The 25,715-nt window shown below is 44.1% G+C and overlaps 1 protein-coding gene across 2 annotated transcripts in view; it reads right to left on the bottom strand.

Moving 5' to 3' along the window:
• LOC147443965 (uncharacterized) overlaps nucleotides 1-25,715 on the bottom strand; it is a 103,972-nt gene that overhangs the window by 56,784 nt on the left and 21,473 nt on the right. For both annotated transcript variants that reach the window (XM_086526751.1, XM_086526750.1), the window contains exons 2-4: nucleotides 5,216-5,323; nucleotides 4,822-4,970; nucleotides 4,664-4,745 (exon numbers count right to left, since the gene is read on the bottom strand). In XM_086526751.1, the coding sequence (XP_086382877.1) occupies nucleotides 4,664-4,745; nucleotides 4,822-4,970; nucleotides 5,216-5,323 (339 nt within the window). The remainder of the gene's footprint in view (nucleotides 1-4,663; nucleotides 4,746-4,821; nucleotides 4,971-5,215; nucleotides 5,324-25,715) is intronic.

Consider the following 25,715-nt stretch of genomic DNA (forward strand, 5'->3'; position numbering starts at 1 on the left):
TACTTTCATAAGCTATTGTGTAGCCTTCTTGATTAAGAACTGAGCCAATGCAATAGCCTAAAGCATGAGACTATACTTCAAATGGTTTTCGGAGATCAGGTACAATGAGGATTGGTCCATGGGTGAGAAGGTACTTAAGCTTTTCAAAAGCTTCCTTCTGTTTAAAACCCCAAACAAAGGATATGTTTTTCTTTGTGATATCATGGAGAGGTGCAGTGACATGTGCGAAATGGCGAATAAATCGTTTGTAGTAGGAACAAAGTCCAAGAAAGCTTCGAACATCATGAACCGAAATAGGTTGTGGCAGTTTTGAAATAGCTTGAACCTTTGTGGAGTCTATGTGTACTTGATTATGGGAGACTATGTGTCCTAGATAGTGAATTTCCGTCAAGAAGAATTCACTCTTCTTAGCATTAGCTGGCAGTTTATGTTGCTGCAATTCTTCAAACACAGTCTACAAGTGTCATTTATTATGCTCTTTCTTTGTGTGAGAGAAGACCAAGATGTCGTCAAAGAAAATTCTTGTGACTTGTCAATGAGGACGAAATATTCGATCCATCATTCGATTGAAAGTTACTAGAGCATTAGTAAGACCAAAAGGCATTACTAAAAACCCGTACAATCCGAAGGTTGTACCGAGCGCAATCTTATGTATATCTTCTAAAGCAATACGAATTTGATGGTAGTCGCTCTTGAGATCTATACAACTAAAAATTCATGCCCCTTGTAGCCTATCTAAGATATCATCAATTCAAGGAATCAGAAATCTATTCTTGATCGTAATCTTGTTTAGAGAATGATAATCGATGCACATTCGAAAAGCAATCCTAATACTGATTAAGAAAAGTTAGGCGATCTTTATCCAAATTTGACGACATTTTCACCACTTGTCTCTCTCTCTTTGACAAAAAACAAGTAGAAAGACACTTCTTTATTTCTCTTTTAACAGTGATGTGATTGACCATGGGTATAGGTCAATCACTAGCACTTGTATCTACACCATACTGCTACCCTTTAAAAGAAAAGAACAGTTTCCTATCCCATATTATTTACATAATCTGGGATAGAATGAATTTTGTAATGCCAAGGCATTCCCAAAATAACATCATATCCTTGTATTGAAGCAATTAGGAAAGACACTTGATCAGAGTACTCACTTTCCAATCTTTAAATTCAAATGTCCCTACACTCGAGTAGAGTTCGTGGTCAATCCCTCAAAGGCTGAGCCGGAGCTCATTGGAGTTATCAACCTCTCGTTAGTGAGATCAAGAGATTCTGAGGTGTCCAGCGAAATGAAATTGTCTGTCGAGCCTAGATCAAACAAGATCAAAGACTCTCTGCCCATTCAAACTGCCCCACCCTTTGAGTAGCTTCCTTTTTCCTTTCTCCAACCTGGTGTTGGCTAGTACGTCAGGGACTGAATTTGATGCAAGAGACGGAGTATCTTTCTTTAGACGTGGGCAATCTGGTTTCCTGTGGCCTTTTTCACCACAAAAGAAACATTTGTCCTCTTTCATGTAGGTCTCCAACTGGCGTCAGGTACTTGCTTCGCTTAGCCCCCTCTAGCTTCTTTTCTTGGCCTTTGGACTGATCCGTGGGCCGCTTTCGAGACGGAGTATCTGTCTCACCAAAGAGCCTTTTGCTTTGCATGAAAGGTACTAAACTTTTGCTTACGAGGAGTTCCTTTCAAATGAAAATTTCCAGCAACCAGGGAAAATTGTATTATAATTTGGAGGATGTTTTGTGGATACAGCTTCATAATTTTCTGAAGTGTTGTCTGGAGTCCAGCTTCAAAATTCCGCATCTTGTCTTCATCAAAAACTTTCATAAAGGAAGTAACCTTGAGAAGGATCTCCCAAAACTTGTTGACGTATTCGAAAACTGCTTCATGCTCTTTTTCGGAGAGCCAATCCCATTCTTCCTTTACATCTATTTCGGAGTCAAGAGGAATGAACTGAGCATGGAAGTGCTTCTTGAACTCTTTCAAGTCTTTGGGTTTGCGCCCTTCCAGGATTTTCGTGAGCCACCAATTGCTAGCTGTATCCTTAAGATACACGCTAACATGGCATAGTTTGGATCGTTCTGAGAAGTTGCCTTCTGCAAAGGTCACTTCAAATGACGAATGAAAGCTAAAGCCTTATTGACAATCCTTCTTCCGTTGTAGTTTTGTCTCAAGTATTTATTGTCGCGGCCAAAGTTGTCAAAGAAAGAGATGAGATGGCTGAGTATCTTGTCTCAATTTCACTTTCGTATTGTGTACTCGAAGGGCAAGAAGAATGTGGTTGCAGATGCGCTATCTCGCAAGTCACAATATTTGCAGTCAAGAAGTACCTCATCATGACTTTGATGATATGAGGGAGCGATATATTTGCGATCCAAACTTTGATGAGATATTCGACAAAGTAAAACGTGAAGAGACAGTTATAGGGTATTCTCCCAAGGATGGTCATTTGATGCGTAAAGGTAAGTTGAGTGTGACAAGGGCTTTGAGGCTAAAAGTGTTGACGAAGTGTCACAATCCTCCATTTGTTGGGGATGGAGTGATAGATGCAACACTCAAATAAATTGAGGGTTACTTCTACTGGCCTCAGCTCAAGAAGAATGTGGATGAGTGTGCATACTTGTATGGTATGTCGGAAAGTAAAGTATGCAGGCACCTAGTTTCATTAGACTCGCCCTCCAAGTAAATCTCTATGTAGGTGTCTAAAAGTATATCTAGATGAATCCAAGATAAGCTCAGATTTATCCTTAAAGGAAAGTGCAAGTATAGACCCATGGTAGTCATCCACAAGACAATATAACCATCAACTCCATCTTACATAGTGCCTACTTTGGACCCTTATACACGTTCTCCTCTCACGAAGCTTAGAAGCAATTTCCTAAAACCTTTGGGCTTTTTAGCCCTCCCAACACATACATATCCTTAAAGCAAAAACAAACTCTTTTTAATAAAAATACAAAGGCAAGTGTTTTTTTATGAAAAGCGAAAAGCGCTGGCTTTTGGGAGAAAAATGAAAAACATGGGCTTTTCAGGAAACACAAAAAGCAATCCTTCTCAAGAAAAAGCAAAAGCAAGTGCTTTTCAAGGAAGGAAAGCAAGAGAGAAATAAAAGACGGTTTCTCAAGTCTAGAGAGAAAATCAGCTCTGTTTTAAAGAGAGAATCTACCGAAGTTCTAGAAAGAGAAAAACAATCAATTCTAAAGAGAAAATTCTGCCAGGAAAGAAAAACAGTCCCTGAATAAACTGCACTTTCCTAGAGAGAACAAACTGTTCTAGGAAAAGGAAACTATGAAATTAGAGAAAATAAGCACTCTCTAGAGGGGGTGTTGTTCCCTTTTGGAGTTTGGTTATGGTTACTTGGTGTCTTGTAAGTTGTTACAGCCTCTTCACACTCATCCTCGTCCTTTGTTACTCTTTCCTCCCTGGTCAGCCTTTGACCGTCCTGTGGCAGCTAATGCTGGTTGGAGGCTTTTTAGCCCAGATTGTGTAATGGTGTCTCTACAGGGCAGCAGCTACTACCTTCACCAACTGCCAGCTTCTTGTTGTCATTCATGCCTTCGGAGACCAGTGAGTGTGGTGTGTTGTTCACTTGAGGTGCCTATCTTTCGGATGCTACTGGGAGTCCTCTTCTCCTTGTAGGTGGCCAGGCCCAGGGCACTTTTCTTACTCTATTTTGGAGAGGTTTTTTCCCCTAGCCGTTTTCAATTTTCACAATTTTTGAGATTTTCCTTTGTGGCTAAATTGTATTAGCTTTTACGGTTTTGGCCTCCGGGCTTGCTTTGTACTTACAATTTTGTACTTGCCCTCTAGGATTTTGGGTACCCTGAGGGGAATTTCAGGTAATACATAATAGGCTCCTTCTTTAAAAGGAAATTTGAAATGGATGGAGAGAGAGAGAGAGAGAGAGAGAGAGAGAGAGAGAGAGAGAGAGAGAGAGAGAGAGAGAGAGAGATGAAATGAAATGTTATATTAAACGTCTTCAAAAGGCCAAAATGACCTATGAGACCAAACTGATACAATTTTGGTGGATCTAATACAATGTCTGGGTACAAAATAAAAATGAAGTAAAGTTGAGCAAAGTAAAAAACTAAAATCATCATCATCCTCATCAATGTTCAAGGATGCCCGGAATCGGGCGTTGTCCGAAAATGTATTGCATCGGTTGCTGAAGAGCATCGTCAATGTCCGCCTTTGTAGATAGTCGTATTGAATGTCTCCCATGTCGTGCTAGAATAGTCCTAATCGATGGAGCCTCCATCGATGTCGTGGTCGCCCTCGTAGACATGGGCATCTAGCTTTCCCGAGCTCAATGACTCTCTCAACTAATATACCTCGAGTATAGGTGGACTTTGAAGTTTGCTGTGAAGCTTGCTCATCTGACTGCCGAGTCTCTGCTCTAAAGAAGTCAGGGGACTCCCTCTGTGAATCTCTCCCACCGCCTGATCTCCTCAAGAGACTCTCCCTGTCTCTGTGCAGCTCTAGCAAAAACAGCCCGAGGCATCTCTGATCCTGATATCTCATGACTCTAGCCAGTGGTCCAAAGCCCTCTTTGAATAGATAATGAAAGCGGCCTCATATCTCATAGCAGACGGGACAATGACAGAGAGAGAGAGAGAGAGAGAGAGAGAAAGAGAGAGAGAGAGAGAGAGAGAGAGAGAGTACCTCACCAGACCATGTAATAAGGTGCAGAGCTCCTTTCGCTAGGCCAAGTAAAGCAACATCATTGTTGCCTACAAAATTACTCCTGAACATCAACAGCCATAACTCTAGTTAATAAAACACTACAAATGTAAATCACAAACACTGCATTGTAGCCTTACGTCAATGTGATGCCGCCAAGAAAGGGTGCTTTTAAGCTTGATGTCAAATCTATAATGCCAAGAAAAACACCACTGGACTCCTTTCCACCAAATCTGATTTCTTTACTAGAGAAGCTTAACTTGAAGCAAAGCAAAAAGTGAGCTGATGTCTGTTTACAGAAAAATTGAAAAGGCTTTGAGCATACTTTCAACAAAGACAAACTGCAGTGACTTGAAGACCAGAAAGAGTCTCAGAATCTAGACCGTTTACAAGATAATAGAATACATATGTTTCATTTGTATCAGAATCATAAGCATGTTGTGTTTGTTATCTCAAAGTCAGAATCATAAACGTGTTGTGTTTGTTGTCTCAAAAGCTACATGACAAGGAAACAGAATTACAAACAAAACTTACGAGAACCAGTATGGTCTTTGTGTCACCACTCCAAATAGCCTGTGTATAGTGCCCTTCAAGATCATTTGCACCATCACCTCTGAAGTATTGTGCCAAGCGGACTTTATGCTGAGGAAAGCAAACCAGCACAGCACCATAAAAAATTAGAGCACTATAGTTGATTCAATATGTAAATTGATAGCTTTAGAGACATCTAGATGGCTTCCATAACGCTACTATAGATCAAAAATGAGCATAGATCTAAAAGACGGTGTGGAATGTGAGATCCCTTGAGGTGATAGACAAACATGCTTATGACCAAGGGTGCCATAGCATAATAAAACAAAAAGACTACACAAGACTCCTGTTTGCCTCCCCTGTTATCATTTTAACTGTTGGGTGCCGAAAGACAAAAGACAAAAACGCACAAAGAACAATGAACTATAGAACTAAAGAAAAGAAAGAGAAGGTCAGAAAGAGGTGTGTCTGTGTAACAATTAAAAAGGTTGGAAATAAAAATTCGCCCTAGGAAATCCAGATACATTTGACATAAACAACGTAAGTCATTGAAGTTATTAATGAGCACATTAAGCTAGGTAGCCAAACATTCTAACTAACGAGACTTAAAAACTCCTATGTGTATGCTGAGTCTGAGACTGTCCTCTTCTACCTCCTCCTCGGCTTACTCCTCCTAGTTCTAATGGTTGGGATTTGGAGGTGGTGTTGCTTTCACGATGAATCTCTACAGTAGCTGGGTCGACTTATGCTCAAAATAACAATCAATTGGCACTCTGATACCACTGAAACTGGCTGGCCACTTGAACTGGTGGTGAAAACACTGCAGCAATACCAAAACTAAATAGGAACAGCAAAACAGAACTTGAAAGAACACCATATGAAACCGGCCCGTAGGGCGGTAGACTTTAGCTTTCACCCGATTTGTGATTGGAATTCAACACTTCAAAACAAAACACAGCTCGGTAGCTAGAGCTCTCCCAAGCAGACAACGACACCCTATTGGCCCCAAAGACTGGCGCCCCTTTCGGTATTTCTTTATTCTTATTACACTTGAGAAAAACCTGTAAACTTCTACAAGTTGTCCCACTTTTATCGGGCTGAAATTCCCCTACACCAACCCGATTTCGGGAGCATAATCACAGTAGAAGCCTCCACGGACAAAACCCCAAGTAAACAGTGACTTTCCACGCACTTTAGAGCACTTTAAAAAACCTGGCAAGAAATTACAGCATGCTGAGTTCTCTATTTTTGGCCTCCAATTTGCACCAAATCACCTGTTCAGTGATTCCTTAGCTTCCCCAAAGCTCCTGGGACCTATAGGCATCAAAACTGGCCAAAACCCTAAACCTGCAAAAAAATACAGCAAGCTGTAATTCTCTGTTTTGCGCTCCGATTCGCGTGCCGATCACTTTTATGGGCAGCCCTTGAGCTCCCGCACCTATAGGGTCATTTGCCCTTTGAATTAGACGAGATTCCTCGCGGGAAATCTCTCTAAATTGTCCTCTATAAGCACCCAAGACTTCCTTGAGGCTCCCTGGCATTACCTTGTAGTCTGGGTGCGAAACCCTGAATCTGCACAAAAACACAGCAGGCTGATATTTTCTGTTTCGCATCATTTTTGAGCGGAGCAAACATGTCCATGCATGTCTCAGAAGCTCCCGCATGCAATGGGACAGTTCCCTTGTAAATCGGACCAGTTTTCACGCCAGAAAACTCTTCGTTTTCGCAATCCTGTGCGATGGAACTATGCGTACCTGAAGAGGATTAGCAATTAGCTAATCCGATTCCTCTATAGAAGGCTCTTGCCTTGGCAAACTCGCATAAAACCCCAGAACTGTACATAGTCATTTGAGAAGCCCAACTAGAGGGGTATTATCATATGTGCAAAGGGGAGGCACGAGAGCTAATCATCGCGCTGCATGAGACAAGGGAGAAGGCAAGCTTTCCATTAAAGCTGTGATCACCTGCACCCACTACTCACACACACTGTGTAGCACAGTAACTCAAAAATCAGCCTCAGCCCCAATTTTGGGCGCCCCCTGTTGTGGGATAAGCTTCTGCAGAATGTGAGTTGACCTGCACATGTGTGTGGACTATCGAGCGCTACACCATATCACTATCAAAAACAGATTTTCCGTACCGCAGGTAGAAGATTTGTTTGATAAGCTACAAGGTTCGACCTACTTCATAGGATTGACCTTAAAAGTGGCTATCGTCAAATAAGGATAGTGAATGAAGATATCCTGAAGATCGTGTTCCGTACAACGTTTTCTCTTTATAAATATTTAGTCGTGCCTTTTGGCTTGACTAATGCACCGGCCACATTCAATCATTTGATGGAGAAAACATTTAGACCCTACCGCAAGTTCACTGGAGTGTTCTTTGATGATAACATTATCTACTCCAATCCTTGGAGGAGCACAAGCAACATCTCCAGGTGATTTTTCAAGCTTTAGGGAGAACAAGTTTTTTATCAATCAAAGAAGAGCGAATTTTTCCTTCAAGAGATTCAATACTTAGGTCATATTATCTCTCAAGATGGTATCCGTATGGATCCATCAAAGCTGGAGGTAATAAAAGCATGGCCTAATCCAAGGAATCTACAAGAGCTAAGAGGATTTATTGGTATGCGTGCATACTATAGACGCTTCATAGCCAAATTCTCTCAAATAGCAGGACCATTACATGACTTAACAAAGAAGCTCCTACTGCCAAGTGTCCAGTTTGCTCCTTTTGGTTTAATTCCTAGTGCCCACCAACTTATAAAGTCTTGCCAAGGGGCCTGAATGACTTAAACCGAGCCTAGCCACTTCTTTACTAGTCGAATTCCAGTGTCGATTGGCCCAACCATCTCGTGGCTGCCTAGCCTTGACTCCTGCGGGTGAAACTCTCAGCCATGGCCATTTCACACTAGCCATGCAATGTCTGAGCATTAGTGATTTCAACAAGAGGGTCCCAAAAATTAAATAATAATCAAGGGAAAGAAACCGACAAATATATATAGTGGTTGTCACACTCTCATGACACCATACTAAAGCCACCAGAACAGCAGAGTTCCCCACAAACGTTGGCCCCTAAACAGGTGCCCTGGCAGTTTTTCTTTATGATATTGATAAGTAACGGTGGGCACAATTCCTCTATAGCCCACTCACTGAATTTGGTCCAATTCACACAATGGCCGCATATTTCATACTTAGAGCTGTTGGTTACAAAAAGCCACTGCTACAAAGATTTAAAAAGTAACTTGTACACAAATAACTCACGTAGGGCTACCAATAAAGCAACAACGTGTGGCTATCACATTAGCACCCAAACACTTTGCCACATCAGCAGGTCCGCAATTTCTCTCTCTTTCATATGGCAGGGCTATCACATCATTCTCTCTATATCTCAATTTCGGAGTGAGAGAATTGCTTTCATGCAGAATAGGGTGATATTACACACTTTAGCCGACAATCCCATCTTCCTTGATGATGACCTTACTCGGATGGAGATAGAGCATAGAAAGTCATGCATGCCAAGAGTCCTACAAAGCCCGCAAAGATGGCAAAGGAGCTAGATACCGCGATGGTTGAGTCATCATTGATGGCAAGTTTGTCGAATAGGGACTCGCGATGGTGGAGTCATCATTGATGGCATGTGCTCAAATAGAGACTCACGGTCTCTAAGACACCTCACACAAAGCCATATGGCGGTATGAAACTACAACGGATCCCTATGGATGCACCAAGGGCAACTCTAGGAGGATCGAAAGTCGAGACGACATACTTCTCACTGAGACTATGACGAGTTTTAGGGTTAGGGTTTCTGCCAATCTCTTGGTCAAAGCCAAAATCCTCTATGCCATGACCAGTTCTCTCTACATGGTATTTTCCTAAAGGCTCACTCTCCCTTAGAGGGTGGTGTATGCCAATCTCTTGGTCAAAGCCCGAATCCTCTGTGCCATATCAATTCTCTCTATTTGGTATTTGCATATAAATGTCATCAACATGGTGCTAGGACATCTGAGTGACCTTCGGATCTTACACTAACTTGACTGAGAGTTTTGCAAGAATTGGCCAAGAGGCCTACAGACACAAAGAGCAAAAGAAACAGAAGAAAACCCCAACGTTCTACCGAGTGGCCCAAGCGGTTAGAAATTAATAATCCTAAACCTACCAACTGTCAAAGGTGCAGTGGAAAAGGGTGTATCGGGTGATGAACTTGTCTACAACAGCGAGCAACAACCTCTCTGTGTCGGGCGGCCAATAGATCTCGTATCTATCGTGATGCATCTTCTCGCCATCGAGGTCCTAGCGCATACCGCCCACCGAGCAGGCAAGAGAAGTCGCCGCACACAATGCAACACCAAGAGGGTGTGTACACCGCAAAAGAGAGGGAGCCCTAGGTAGAGAGAGAGAGAGAGAGAGAGAGAGAGAGAGAGAGAGAGAGAGAGAGAGAGAGAGAGAAGAAGAAGAAGAAGAAGAAGAAGAGAGTTTTAACGTCGTAGGAAACAATCCCAAGAGACCTTAAAAATCTAGCCGACGAGGAGAGTTGAACTCAAGACCTGTTATTCAAGAGGGAAATGGCATAACCAATCTACCACACTTGAGAGAGAGAGAGAGAGAGAGAGAGAGAGAGAGAGAGAGAGAGAGCCAAGGAAAAACGCCAAAGGAGGTGAGATCGATGTGTGGAGAGAAAACCCTAGAGAGAGATTGGTCGCAGGCACACAAAATGCTAGCAAGCACAAACGAGAGAGAGAGAGAGAGAGAGAGAGAGAGAGAGAGAGAGAGAGAGAGAGCCCCACACGCTAGATCTGTGCACTGAATAACATGCCAAAAGTGCAAGAGAGGGCGGGGGGGGGACAAACTCCCAATTTGCCCTACCGTAGCCAAAACCCCACAACCCTGGTAAAATGATCTAAAATGCTAATAGATATGTAAACTCACTAGAAGTGACCTGGACACATATTTAGTAGCAGAATTGCAAAAGACTCGAGACTCTGACCCCCAAAAACCCTAGGAACGGGGGTCCCACCTCATGCCAGCCTACCGGGTGAGCAACACAGTGCAGTGTACCACCGTGAACAGGAACATCTACCTCAAGTACAGCCGGGCACAGCCACAAAACAACCCTCACTCCCTAATCTGCTCCAGGGAGATATTGAAGCTACCATCGGATAGGAATCTGAACTCTAACACCCCCTCTCAGCTCCTGACCAGGAAACGATTCCAAGGGAGCTTGCATGAGAGGATAATGTCGCCTATGGAAGAGGTTTGGTGAAGATGTTAGCAGGGTTACCCGAAGTCCGGATGTACTCTAGTCAGATAGAGCCATCCTTGCTCTTCTCTCACGAACAAAATGGTATTGTATCTCTATATGCTTGGTCCCGGCATGGAACATGAACAAAATGGTATTGTATCTCTATATGCTTGGTCCTGGCATGGAACACCGGGTTCCACATAATGGTCGTTTGCTCTGGTAAACCCATCTCCAAAAGTAGCCTCCGAATCCACACTGACTCACATGTAGCAATACAAACAGCACGGTACTCTGCCTCTGTGGAAGACAAGGCAACTGTTGGTTGTTTCTTGCTGCTCCATGAAACTGCTCCTAACCAAAAGGAAAAGGTAAAACCTGTGGTCGACTGTCGTCCATCTGGATCACCTCCCCAATCTGAATCACTCCATCCTCGTAGAATGATATGGGAGTTTGTACCTCCAGCCGCTCAGTGTACGCCTAATGACTTGGCCGCCTTCAAATACCGCAGGGTCCAAAGAGCCTGCTCCAAATGTGACTCGGCGGGTTTCTACATGAAAGAATTGAGAAGACCCACCGGGAAACTGACATCAAATCGGGTGTTGAGTACCCAAATGAGAGAACCAACCAGTTTTCAGTATTGTGTAGCATTTGCTACAGTGGGAGATCGAACTGTGACAACTTCAGATTGGGATCCATGAAGGTTGAGATAGATTTTCACTCGATCATACCAAATTCTTCCAACAATTCTTGGATATAGCACTCCTGAGAGAGGAAGATGCCCCCCTTTGTCTGCCAAACCTCCAATCCAAGAAAATGATGAAGCAAGCCAGGATCTGTCATCTCAAACTTCTTTGCCAAGGTTGTCATAATACTGCTGATGTGCACAACATGGCTGCCTGTAATCACAAGATCATCTACATAGAAAATAACAAGTGTCACCAATCCTCCCTCACGTTAAATGTATAAGTCTGGGTCAACAGAAGATCGTTGAAATGAGTGTCGTAGGAAGGAATCAATCTTCTGGTACCACACTCGAGGGGATTGCTTTAGGCCATAGAGGGCCTTGAGCAACCTACAAACCATGTCTACGAAGTCTCGATCCTCGAACCCTGGAGGTTGTTCCACGTAAACCTCCTCCTCTAGGTCACCATTGAGAAATGCCGAAACAACGTCCATCTGAAAAACCGGCCACCCGAAAAAGGCAGCAAGGGAAAAAATAATCCGTACGGTGCTATTCGTGCAGTCGGTGCAAAGGTCTCCTTGTAGTCTATACCGGGTTTCGGGGAAAAGCCTTTGGCAACTAGTCTCGCCTTGGGCTTGTCCAGAGAATCATCAGCTTTGTACTTGGTCATGTAGATCCATTTGACCCCAATCACTTTCCGCTTGGCAGGCCACGGAACCAACACCCATGTGTTCTTCTTCTTGATGGAATCAAGCTCCTTTTGCATGGCAACTTCCACTTTGGTTGTGAAAGTGCCTCCTCAACTGTAAGAGGAACTCTGTCCTTGATCACTGTAGATATCAATGCATAGTTCACCTGTAGTAACGGTTTATCCACCTCGGCAAGACGAAGTCACTGAGAGCATCGTGTGATACCGGCTTCACGCCAATCGCGCGAAAAAACTGAGGTTGTTGAATCTCGCAAAGTCTCCAACAGCCACTTCGGCAACTGTGGGAAGAGCTATTGGCATATCTGTCTCTACCTCGACACTGTGATGAGATCCACTGTCAACTCCATCATCGGGAATGGGTGCATGCTCCTCCGTAGCATGATGGACAAGGGTAGGAGAAGAGGACTCGTCATAAGACAAATCAAAATCCTGGTCTCCAAGAATCGGCAAGTCGGGAGTCATCGTGGAAGGCTTGGGAGTGGAAACCCCCTCTGAAGGTAGAATCTCGTCGAAGACAAAATCACGGCTGAGTACAACATTCCTTTTCTCTGGATCGTAGAGTCGATATCCATTGGAAAGAGATTTGTAGACGGCAAAAATCATTCTCCCGATCTTGGGGTCAAACTTCCCCATTTTCTTCTTCAGTACAAGGACATAGGCAAAAATCCAAAAGTGGGAGACGTCGAGCTTCTTACCAAAATAGGCTTCAAATGGTGTCTTCTTAGGAACTGAAGAGATTGGAGATGAATTTATGGCATGGACAGCCGTCGCAACTTCCTCTGCCCATAAAGACTTCGGCAAGTCTCGATGCTCAAGCATGGTCCGTGCCATTTCTACCATTGTGCTATTCTTCTGCTCCACAACTCCATTCTCTGAAGGTGATCCAATATTCGCAAGCTCTAGCTTGATGCCATGTTCCTCACAAAGCTGAATAAAAGCATTGGAAGTAAACTCCCCACCTTTGTTCAATTGAATAGTCTTCAACACTTGATTGCTTTCCTTCTCCACAAGAGAACGCCAATTCTTGAAGAGGCCAAATGCCTCGTGCTTGTGCTGTAGAAAGTATACCCAAGTAAAGCAGTTGAAATCATCCACCAATAACATGAAATAAAGAGCCTTGCCGAGGGAAGGGGTCTACATAGGTCCACAAAGGTCGGTGTGAACCAACTCCAAAACGGCAATGGCTCAGCGTGTGGCAAGCCTCTTAATAAATTCTCAATGTTGCTTCCCACAAATGCAAGCAATGCATTTCCCATGCTTACTCCCAACATCCGGTAAGCCTGTAAGCATCTGCTTACGAAAAGCAAGCCGAAGAGCATCATTGTTCAAATGACCAACTCTATAATTCCAAAGATCACGAGTGGGTATCCGTGTTGCTGAAGAAGAGCATGGACTGTAGAGTCCGTTCTCCACTGAGCCCCCTCTGACCTCTTTGCCAGATTGTTGATCCTGAATAGATACCGAATCCTTTGTAAAAATCACCTCCATGCCCAGCTTACACATCTCGTGCACAGACATGAGATGAAATCCCAGCTTTGGAGCATCAAGTCACTGTAACAGGAAACAGGGGGAACACAGCCCAAACGTTCCGAAACGGCGTTGCGGACGAGTCCCGTTCCCAAAACGGAGATGGGAACGGAACGCCGTTCCAGAACGAGGTGTAACTAGAACGGTGTTCCGTGATGGGCGGAACATGAGGTGGAACGGCAAAACGCGGGGCAGAAGGGGCAAAAGTAGGCATTTGGGGGGGGGGAAAGTGGGCTTTTGGGGGCAGATTTAGGGCTATTCGAAGAACATATTTGGTGCAGTTTGAGGGCAGGTTAGGGGGTAGATTTGGGGGCAATTTTAAGGTTGTTTAGGAGTTTATTTGAGACTAAGCTGAATGGAGGTAATTCAATCCTTACTCTAGGTGGACCGTTCCGGCCCCATTCCCGTTCCGGCCCCCCCTTCTCCTCCCCGTTCCCGTCCCGTTCCGGACTCTCCCGTTCCCGTTCCCGTTCCCTGTTCCCGTTCCGGGTAACTATGCATCAAGTACCTTGGAGGTATGCATACCCCCTCTGCCGCCGAGAATGAGCTCCATGGAACCCTCGATGTGAATAGGAATTTCAAATTTGTCGCCAATGAAGATGGTACCACAGTGTCGTCGCATGTTGGACAAAAGATCCTTCAAAGGTGTCATGTGCCATGAGGCACCATTGTCAAGAATCCAATCACGATCATCTCGACGCGCAAGAGTCATCGTAGCCTCCGATGTCCTTGGAGAGTCTGTTGAGGAGAGAATCTCCGAATAAACAAAGGCCGGTGACTGCACAACTGCCGCCTTCAAGGCTTCACGCTCGGCATCACTCTTCTTGTCTTTGGTGTTGTTGCTTTTCTTCTTACCCTTCTGCTTCTTGTTGTTGTTAGAAGGACCGGTCAAGGCTTTGGAGCCTGACTTCTTCCCCGTATTGAACCACTCCTCCCGGTCCTATACCATTGGAACTATCTCGTCCCAAGAGATAGTATTCAACCGGTCACTCATAATCAAAGAAGAATAAAAGTTGGAGTAGCGAGAAGGCAATTGGGCCAAAAGCTGGATGGCCATGTCCTTTGAACTGATAAGATTTCCCATATGAAGTATCTCTTGTTGAAGCTCCTGCATCTTGTTAATGCGATCCCGCATGGAAGAGTGCTTCGCATCCAAGGTCCTCAACTGCACCTCGAGGGCTATCCGCTTGGAGAAACTTGATCATAAAGGGAAGAAAGCCGACCCTAAATCAACTTCGCATCTTTCATCAATCGTATGTGGCTAATAATTGGTGCATTGTTGAGGAGACCGGACCCGAGCATTGACACGCTCCCATAACTTCGCTCCCGCGGGGTTCTTTGGCTTTTGATAGTTGCTCGAGACAAAACCTCCAAGATCATAAGAGTCAAAGACTGCCACCATGGTAGCTTTCCAAATGGCATAGTTGTCTCCATTCAATTGCCGATCCAAGGGAAAGGTAGGAAGGGTAGGCATCTTGATTGGTTGATCACCTAGGCCGGAGTAGAACTGGGACCAATCTCCCCATTCCTCGTTGACTGTGTGTGCACCGGAGCAGGTCTCTTCCTCATGATGTGCTTCGCCATCACGGACTGAACTTGTTTCAGGATCATCACTCCTCTCCATGGTGTTGGAGAATTTAGGCATGTGAAAGGCTAGGTCGAGGTAGACGTTGAAATCTGGAAATCTGTCCACTTCTGCCGAAATCATCACCAAAAGAGTGAAAAATGCAGAAAAAACAGCAAACCGTCTCTTTTCATCGCGAAAAATCAGCACCACAAACTCGCACAAATCACCGATCCGATTCGAGAGCACGCCATGGCTCTGATACCATGTCAAAGGTGCAGCGGAAAAGGCTGAATCGGGTGTCTGCAACTGCGAGCAAGCCACCTCTCTGTCTGCCCTAACCAAGAAACCTAACAATCCAAACACCTGGCATGACTTTAAGCTCGCTTTCTACCCAAGCTTCCTTGATGAGACCTTTAAAGTAGACATGATTGCAACCTGATCTGGCCTCAAGATGTATCCCTCAAACACTATTCCAACTTACAACCAATGATTTTGGGACGTTTATCTACCAATTTCCACCTTTCGAGACATTTGTTTTGCAGGAAAAATTAAGAGGTACACTATGCTACCTTTTCCACTGCGAGATTTTTGTATAGGAAAGGTGGTCTCAAATATGCGACAACTTATGTCCCATGCAAGAGTAGGATATTATGTTACAACTTTGGGGGTTAGGGTTTTTGGGTCAAGGTCATAGACGAATTGGTCCAATGCGTCCGTTTAGCCCGCCTCAGACTCTCTCTCCCCAGGAAGGTGGTCTATGCCAATCTCTTGGTCAAAGAGCCGGAATCCTCTGTGCCATGATCACTTCTCTCTATATAGTATTTGCATCTGAATGTCATCTACATGGTGCTAGGACATGATCATTTCTCTCTATATAGTATTTGCATTTGAATGTCATCTGAGTGACCTTCGGGTCTTGAACTAACTTGACCGAGAGTTTTGCAAGAACTGGCCAAAAGTCCTAAAGATAAGAAGAGTAAAAGAAACAAAAGAAAATTGTCACAAACTGCTGACATGTCGAGCCACGGAAGACCTGAGCGGACTTGCAAATCCCAACCAAGGGGCCTAAACCCTAAGAAAAGAAGCTACAGAAGAAGTTTTACCAACTTTTGGGACTCCGTCCGATGGGACCCAAGTCCCTAGAGATTAAAGACATTAAAATTAACTCACTCACAAAACTACCTAGCGAATGAAGTTGATGACACGGCAGGATTGTACGGCCATCCTGCGAATTGCGTTGACATGCTGACGTGGCACTGTACGGGCATCCACAATGCGTTGACTGCTAACGAGGCAGATTGTACGGATTTTCAGATTTGCGACATCTCTCAAAAGGTGTCTCTTCCCAAGCTGATAACCTTGGAGGTCAAGTGTGATTGCTACGTCTTGGGACTACCATCACCGCTACAAGAACACTGTCTATCCAAGCGCTTATGGACCATGCTGCGGTCGGCTACAACCTCATGGAAGGAATCTAACCTTAATTTTTGGTGCAAGGTTCAGAACGGAAGGCCTATCGACTTTCAAGCTTGACTGACACCAAGAATGCTTTTTCAATTTGATTTAGCAGTTTTCTGAATTTTGTTTGAGAACTTGTTTGATGATCTTGTTTGAAATGGATGGTATCTGTTTTAAACGCCTCTTGGTGCCGATTTGAATTGTTTGACTCTCGTTTTACTACAAGTTTCAATGATTGGTGATTTACTCCCGGGAGGAGTACTCAACAAATTGATGTTTAAGAATGCTTGCACATACTCATGACCCGGACCCTTGTGGTTATTTACGAGGGAAGTATTGTTGTTATTACTCATGGCCGCACTTGGATGGTTATTTACGGGAACCTCTGCAAATTTTCTAATGAGCCGCCGGTAGTAAGAACATAAGCCCAAAAAGCTTCTTACTTCATGAACATTCTTCAAATCGGGCCAATCACGTATAGTCTCAATCTTGGCCGGGTCCATCTGCACTTCTGCTGCTGAGACGATGTGTCCCAAAAAGTGTATCTCCGGTAAGAAAAATTCACTCTTCTTGGCATTGATCACCAACTTGTGATCTCGCAATGCTTGAAAGACCCGTAGCCGATAATGTCTATGTTCTGCCTCATCCCTGGAGAAGACTATAATGTCATAAAAGAAAGTGCCAACAAAAGATCTGTACTCTCTGAAAATTTTGTCCATCATTCGGTTAAAAGTCACTGGAGCATTGATAAGGCTAAAAGGCATCACCAAAAATTCAAATAAACCGAAGGTCGTCCAAAAGTTGTCTTGTAAACATCTCCCGGCGCGATTCGGATCTGATGATATCCGCTCTTCAAATCGATCTTGTTGAAACAAGAGGATCCCTGTAGAGTCGGTCAAGAATATCATCGATCCTAGGAATCGAAAATCTGTTCTTGATGGTGATTTTATTGAGAGCTCTATAATCAATGCACATTCTCCAAGATCCGTCTTTCTTTAAAACCAACAACACTGGAGAGCAGTATGGTGAAGTACTCGGCTGGACAAGACTTTTTTCCAAGAGGTCTTTCACTTGGTTCATAATCTCTTCACTCTGGGCTCGGCTCACACGGTAAGGTGGTTGGTTCGGTGGTGTGCTTCCAAGTATCAAATCCATAGTATGATCCTCAGGACGAGATGGTGGCAACTCACCTGTCAGGCCCTTAGAAAAGCAATCGACATGAGTGGAGAAAATCATGGCGTTCTTTATCAAGGTCAAAACATATTCGACCTTCAATCATCATTCAGTTCTCTCCAGAAGATCGAGTAAAGAAACTGAATTTCATCAAGTACAATCTCTTTGCCCTTCATTTGTCAAAGTCGCTTTCTCAGCTCAATAGTCAACCACGGCATTGTTCTTGTGGTACCAAGGGATTTCGAGGAGGACGTCACAGCATTCCTAAGGGCATTACATAGAAGTCCTCGTGCCCTAAATACCCCTGACATTGCAAACGAAGTTTTCCAATGATCGGTGTAATGGCAACATCCCATCCGGGTGCCGCTAGAACTGCCTCCGCCTGTGGCCTCAATCTGTCGGGCGTAATTCCAAGTCGAGCCGCCGATTCAAGGAGTTGGCCTTGGCTCATCCATCAAAGAAAAATGAGGGCTTCTTGATCTTTCACTTTGCCCTAAGTGCGGCAAAGTTTTGTATTTTCGTTCATCTGATTCGGTTCGGGCCCCACGCAATGTGGTACCAGTTCTGCTTCCATCTGCCTTTTCTACCACATTCCTCTGCTACTCTAGAACTCTCTGGCATGTCCTCAGTCTGTTCTTGTTGTGCCTTTTTGGGGCACTTTGCAGAGATGTGTCCAAATTCCCCGCAACCAAAACACTTCCCCTCTTTGAGATAGATAGCCCTTTCTCTAAGAGTCAGTGGGGGGCATGTATCTTTCTTTTCTTTGTCCTGGGAACTCTTTCTCTTTCTACTTTCATTGTGAGAGGTCTGTTGGGTTCTCTGAGTCAAGATCTCATCAGTGGGGTAAGTCAAATTTCCCAAATGTATCACAAAACCCCGTTTCGCATGACCCATCAATTCTTGAATAGAATTAACATTTGTTCCAGGCAGTAGTCTTGGATCTCTGTAGGGAGTCCGCAGCAAAACCGCTCAATCTGTTCCTTAAAAGAGACCTTCATAAATGAAGAGGTTGGTAGAAAAGAGTTCCAAAATCTCTCGCAATAAGCGTCCAAAGAATCTCCCTTGGTCATCCAAAGATGATTCCAAGCGGTTGGCATATCTCGTTCGTACTCCCAAGTCAGCCAAGAAGAAAATAAAGAGCCTTTTGAATTTCAACTTTTTAACTGGAGCTTCCTTCCTCAGAAGAAGAGTGGACCACCATGTTCGAGCATCTCGGAACCCAGAAAAGGATTCAAATCGATTGTCCACCTTCTTTAAATTCTTTTGTTTTCTTGCTCTTGTCTTCGAGGAAATCATAATGGTTGGCTCTGTAGAAGTGCTTCTTCTCAAAAGTGCTTGTCCATGTCTTTCTACGAGTACAGGTTCCGCTTTTCTGCACTCGTCTGTCTTTTCGGCTTTCCTCCCTACCTAAGAGGAGAAGCAATGGCCACACGCCTTTTTGAGTAAATCCTATCAATCGGGTAATTCTTAAGGTGTTCCGCCAATCTTGGGTCCCTGGAGTACTTAATCAATCTGTTTACACATATGCCAATCTACAGTTGACATTTGTACTCCTTTCTGGCAAACTTGTCCGAAAAAAATTTAATTTGCCGAACTCTTCATTCTTTTTTCAGTTCCCACGCCGGATTTTCAACCTTTCTTTGCCTTCCTACTGAGAGGTGTCATCTCAATCAGATTCTTCACGAGAACCCATGTGTAATCTGGGATTCTTTATGGCTTTATGCCCTATAAGACAGAGCGATGAAGACGGGAGTGGCTAATAAGTCCAGGGTCGGGACACGAAGATTCTTTAACAAAAGCTGTGTGCGCTGCAAAAAGGATTGGATCCTCTGTAGAAGAAGAATCTTTCTGTGCTCTGATACCACTGTAACAAACTTGGACACCCCAAGTCAGATTCTACCATGACACAATAGAGATTCACTTCAAAACAGTTCACAAAATTGACACGACCCGAGCGTAGTTCCGTGCCAAGAGGTTTTGGCCCCAAGGACTGGCACCCCTTTCGGTATTTCTTTTTGTATTAATCTGTGTTCAAAGTACAAGAGAGCGGGTAGGTGCTCACTCTCAGACTCTACGTCCAGATGCTCTGAGAAGTGAGGCCTAGCCCACTTATTTATTGGTACAAGGGATGCCCAAAAGCAGAGCCCCAAAATCATTAAACTCAAAAGCTTTTAACTCAAAAGCAAGTTGCCCAAGAGCTGCCATAAAGATCAGCTTGCACAATTTACGAGAATTTGTATGAAATACCACGTCAGCACTTCAGCGCGTTTTGTGGAGAATGCCACGTCAGCAATCAGTGGAATCTGCGGCGATCCGTACAGCCTGCCTATCGGCGCATTTGACGGGATCTACTGCCACGTCAGCAATGTGTTTGTCCGAGGGCTTGCTGCCACATCACCAGTTTGAGACAGTAAGACTATGCTGAAGCAATATAAAGAGATACCGAAAGGGGCGCCAGGGTTTGGGGCCAGTAATCTCTTGGGGTGGAACTCCGCGTCTCGTGTGTTGTGCATCTCTTTCAATTCAGTCATTATTTGAAGTGCTAGAAGTTTGTTCACTCTGTTCCTTTCCGTTTGCACGGATGCCGTCCCGTTACAAAAACTCCAAATTTCTGCAGAGTGGCCAAAGGGGTTAGGAATTAATAATCCTAGCCCTACCTGCTCATAAGTTATGCCGAGGCACTTAAACCACAAAAAGGACACACACACAAAGGACAGGTTGCACAAAGATGACGCGTGGCCAGTTGTACGGAGTCCCGCTTTTTGCACTCACATGATGACGTGGTAGGTTGTACAGACTTTTCCACAAATTGTGTTGACTGATGACGTGCCACTACTGTATGGATTTTTGCTTTTTGCGTTGGAAACAATTGGCAACTTTCTACGTGAGCTTTTGGATGCCGATGCTTTTAGGATTAAGTGCTTATGAATCTGATGCTTTTAGGGCTCTGCTTTTGGGCATCCCTTGTAAGTTTATAAGTGCCCTAGGGGTCACTTCACGAGAGCATTTGGACGCAAAGTCTCGGAGAGAGTGGGATGTCGAGAGTTGTACCCTATCAAATCAATAACAAAGAAATACCGAAAAGGTAAAAAGCTCTAAGAACATGCTTTTTGGAAAAAAAAAAATTGTGTTGCACAAGCCTCTAAAAATCTGAGAATTTGGATATGCAACAAAAGTCAAAGTTGATACTCTTTAAGTCAAAGTTGATACTCTTGATGAGCTCTACGCACCGCTGACACGAACAGATTTTGATTTGGACAACTTTGGAAAATTGGGGTTTTCAGTAGCAAAGGTTTTTTGCAGAAAATCTTAGCATGTATAAAATTAACTTTTTTGGAAGCTCTTGTTATTTGTGTATAAATAACAGGTAATGGGAGCGAGGAACATGCATCTGAAAGCATTTGGGAGCGACAATGGCCTAGGAATGAATCCGATAATTTTTCAATTGACGATAAGAACCATGAATTTTGTTTTGTTTTATGAAATTTTAATGAATGTATGATGAAGAGGAATGATGAATATGATTCTAGTGCATCAAGATTTCTATCCGGTGAGATGATTGGATACTGTGGTGAGTGCATCAAGATTTCTATTTGGATGAGATGAGTGGATATTGTGGTAAGCGCATCAAAAGTTCCGGAAGGATGAGATGACTACACAGAAATCTAGGTGCATCAAGAGTTTCAAAAGGATGAGATGGCAACACAAGGATCTATGTGCATCGAGACTTCTGGATGGATGAGATGACTAGATTGAATGATTGAAACACAACGTTCAGTGTGAACTAAGTGTGTGATTTGTGAATTGCATGTTCTGTGAATGTATTGTCTTGTGGACTCTACTACATGGGTACATAGAGTCAGTCATGTAGAGCTTTTGAGTTTGGGCCAAGGACCTTCAAATATGTAACTAGGGGTCTTCTCGCTGGATTACTCTACTGCCCAAAGAAGCAGAGGAGAGCCCCAATAATTCTACCTTTGCAAATTAATAATAAAGAATACCGAAAGGGACGCCAGTGTCGTCTAGGGGTGGAACTCCGCCACTCCGTGTTTCATGTGGACTCTCTCTCTCTCTCTCTCTCTCTCTCTCTCTCTCTCTCTCTCTCTCTCTCTCTCTCTCTCTCTCTCTCTCTCTCTGTGTGTGTGTGTGTGTGTGTGTGTTATTTAAGTTGTTTTGAAGTACTAATAGTGTTGCCAAGTGTGTAGAGTGCAGCTATCTCTGTGTTTTCGCCCGACCCCATCGTCACAAGGATTACACCATGAGCGGCGATTCAACCATTGCATGCCATCAACTACACGAACCCCGCCCATCCAGCCCGATTGAGGACCCAAAGAGATGGCATGACTATCCACAAGGACTCTATCAAGTACCAAGATAGTCACCGATTCTAAAGCCTACAGACCCACGCATATCCACATCCACTTCTTTACAACCGAGATGGTGGCGAGGCCATCCCACATACAACATGGTCGTTCTTTAGATCACACAGACATGTAGAGTGAGTACTTTGTATACGCCGCAAGCAACCTTGCCCTATTCATTGCCTTGTTCTTCAATAGAGAACTAGTAGAGGGATAACCAATAGAGTGGAGTAGACACCAAGCCACATGAGCATGTGCGAAGACATTTTTAGCAATAACTCAACGACTCCGTTATGTGTAAAGAACAACACTGACAAGTAACGCACAGATTCAATTCTCCTTTGACCTTTGCTTCTCCTTCGACTTGAGACATGAGATTTTTGGACTTTGGTTTTGGCATAATGGATGAATTTCTCTCAATAATGCAACTCTTCTCTTTTCACAGATCCTCTATCTTTGGCTCTACTTTCAAACAAAAACAGAGCATCTGGGAAGACATTCTTAGCAATAACTCAACCACTCCTTTATGTGTAAAGAACAACACTAACAAGTAGTATTTTGGTCCTTCCTCACACACAGCTTCACTTCTCCTTTGACCTTTGCTTCTCCTTCGACTTAAGAGTCAAGACACGAGATTTTTGGATTTTGATGTTGGCATAACGGACGAATTTCCCTCAGCATTGCGACCCTTCTCGTCATGCAGATCCTCTACCTTTGGCTCTACTTTCAAACAAAAACGGAGCCATATATTTTGGCCAACCAAATATGATGATTTGGAGCCCAAAAACGGCAAAAAAGAATTCTGGCGATCAAAGTGTGAGATGTTTGATACTTTTTCCGGGTCCACGGATGCAAACAAAGCACCATCTTTCATAAAAGAGTTTGACATCGCTCTCGGGAGGCAATTTTATAAAGGCTTCCACCCTTTGAAAGCAGCATCCCACTTGAAAGGAAATGCACACACATGGTGGTCGATTCTACTACTGCATGGCAAAGCATTCCGCAATTGGGTGGTGTTTAAAAGATTGTTTTCGTCTCTTTGGTTGACACCACAGTACGGAAGTGAGATTTTGACTGCGTAGAATCATCTAAGGTGAAGGAAGACACTCTTTCCACATAAAATCACAGATTGAGTTACTTTTCTACCTGAAGCTTCCTTCCGTAAGGTTTCTCTAAGAGAACAATTGGAGCAATATTGTTGCAATCTACCAGAAGATTTGTCTGAAGAAAAAGTCTTCTAGCATTCAACAACTCATAGACATGCTTTAGATGGTTATTCAATATTGACAGACTCCTTGATATTTGTGACAGATACAACTGTCTGCAAATCTTCACACAAAGAGACTTCCAAGAGAAAGAAAGGTAAGAAGCTAATAAATAAGAAATCCACAGTCCCCTCAAATGTCTGTAAGCAAAAAGGAAAAATATTATAAGCAAGGAAAGTGCTATGGATGTTGCAAAGTAGGGCACATTTTGGCAACGTGTCTTGACAAGGAGAAGCATCAAAAGTGGCACAGAAGCGAGCAGCTAAGAAGGTAAAAACTAAAGCTGGACTTGTACCAGATTTTATGGGGGCGCCCACGAAACACAACAATGAGAGCACCAGCTCTGCAAAGCATCAAGTGTAACAAACTTGGACACCCCATTCTAGAATTTGTCGCGATACGAGAGAGATTCACTTAAAACACTTTACAAAATCAAATCACAGTTGAATTGAGTCAAAACGGCCCGGCGTAGTTCTATGGCAAGAGAGACTGGCCCCAAAGACTGGCACCCCTTTCGATATTTCTTTTTGTATTAATCTTTGAGCAAAGTACAACTCCCGAGGGTCCTCTGCTCTCAGACTCTGCGTCCAGATCTTCTGCAGAGTGAGGCCCTTGGGTTCTTTTATTCTTACAAGGGATGCCAAAAGCAGAGCCCCAAAAGCAGTTACACAAAAACGCTTCTAACTCAAAAACAGTAGGCCCAAAAGCAGCCAGCACTATTCACGGAACTCCATACAGTTGTGCAACGTCAGAAGTGTCAGCGCAACTCACGAAAATCCGTAAGTTCTGCCACGTCAGCAGCCAGCGCAACTTGCAACGTTCGTACAGCTAAGCAATCCGTTGGTTTTAATTCCTTTGTGTCCCTTGACCCCGCCTCGGCTAATGCACATAAGTTGGAACAACTTATAAGGTGAAAAAGTCTTTACTATTAATGTCCTAGGTCATGCCACGTCATCAGCTTGTGACATCAAGCAAAGTGCAAGGTCAAGAGGTCCTAATCTTTTTCGACATGGAAGCGAAGGCTAATTTCATTTCTACAAAGATGGCAGCTCGTCTTGAAGAAGCCCGAAAACATGGAGCCGTCAGTGGATGTAGTGTTAGTAGCACAAGGGCATGAAGTCGCCATAACGCCTCTTATTGGCAAGCTTTGCTTGCACTGTCACTGTAACATAGGGCACGAGGACTTCTATATCATGCCCCTTGAGGGGTCTAATGCACTTTTGCAGCACCCTTTGCAGCGTTTTTAGGGCGGACAACACGCTGAATTTTTTCTGATTGTGCGGTTGATCACTCCCTTGCTCGTCGGGACACCATCCGGTGGTTGTCTGAGCAATTATTTTGGACTGCTACAGAATTGGAGACGGTACATTCGTCGGCGACTTGCGATCTTATCGATCTACCTTTGGGACTACTCTTTGAGCACGCGCCATGTCGACTCCAAAGCAGAAGGGACAACAACAACAGTCCCATAAGGGGGCCACCACGTCTTCGGCGACTACAGCCACTTCCACTTCTCCGACTACATCGGCATCTGCCAACGCAACATCCAACAATTACGCCCTGAAGAAGTTGGATTTACACAATTGTGTGGAGGACACGAGTCCACAAAATCATTGCCTACCATCAACTCTGGAATGGTTGAATGATTTCACCCATTCGGACATCACAGTCAGGTACTTGGGTAGTTGACAGTGGAGCCACCACTCACATGACTCCCCCACAGTCTTGGTTTAGCTCTCTCAGGGAGACTCACGTGCAGACCGTCACTATGGGTGACAACCATGAGATTCCAGTGTCTAGCACAGGCCAAATTACCCTCTTTCGTTCTACCTCAGACCCGAAGTTCAGTTCAGTGGAGGCACTTTACGTTCCAGACATGGCCTTCAACCTCCTCTCTGTGTCGAGTTTGGACTCTCAGGGAGCTGACATACACTTTAGGAGTGGCACAGTGACCATTTCTAATTCTATGGCAAGTACTATCCTTGCACACGATGAGCGCAATGGTTCCCTATACCGCCTCACTATCTTGTGCTCGGACCACGGACGGAGTCTTCTTCGATATGGCATGCACGATTTGGACATCTATGCTATCAGCACCTTCAACAGGCTGCTAGGACCTCTATGGTGGAGGGTTTACCAGCAATACACTCCTCTCAGGCGTATGCAAGGCTTGCCAAATGGGCAAGCAACACAGGGTTGCCTTTCCGAAGCAAGCATCCAACAGAGCTTCGGCACCACTTGCACTGGTTCACATTGATCTATGTGGCCCAATGAGCACTCCTTCATTTTCTAGCTCACAGTTTTTGCTTGTGCTTGTGGATGATTTCAGCAGATACACTTGGGCTTCGTTCTTACAGCTCAAGTCGGAGGCTTTTAGTTTCATTCGGAATTGGAAGATGATGGTTGAAAAGGAGAAGGACTTGCACGTCAAATGTATTCGCTCAGACAGAGGGGGTGAGTTCACCTCGAAGGACTTTGCACAGTGGTGCAAGTCAGAGGGGATCCAGCGCCAGCTGACTA

Source organism: Adiantum capillus-veneris, chromosome 13 (assembly GCF_014529385.1).
Source record: "Adiantum capillus-veneris isolate H3 chromosome 13, ASM1452938v2, whole genome shotgun sequence".
Taxonomy (NCBI): Eukaryota; Viridiplantae; Streptophyta; class Polypodiopsida; order Polypodiales; family Pteridaceae; genus Adiantum; species Adiantum capillus-veneris.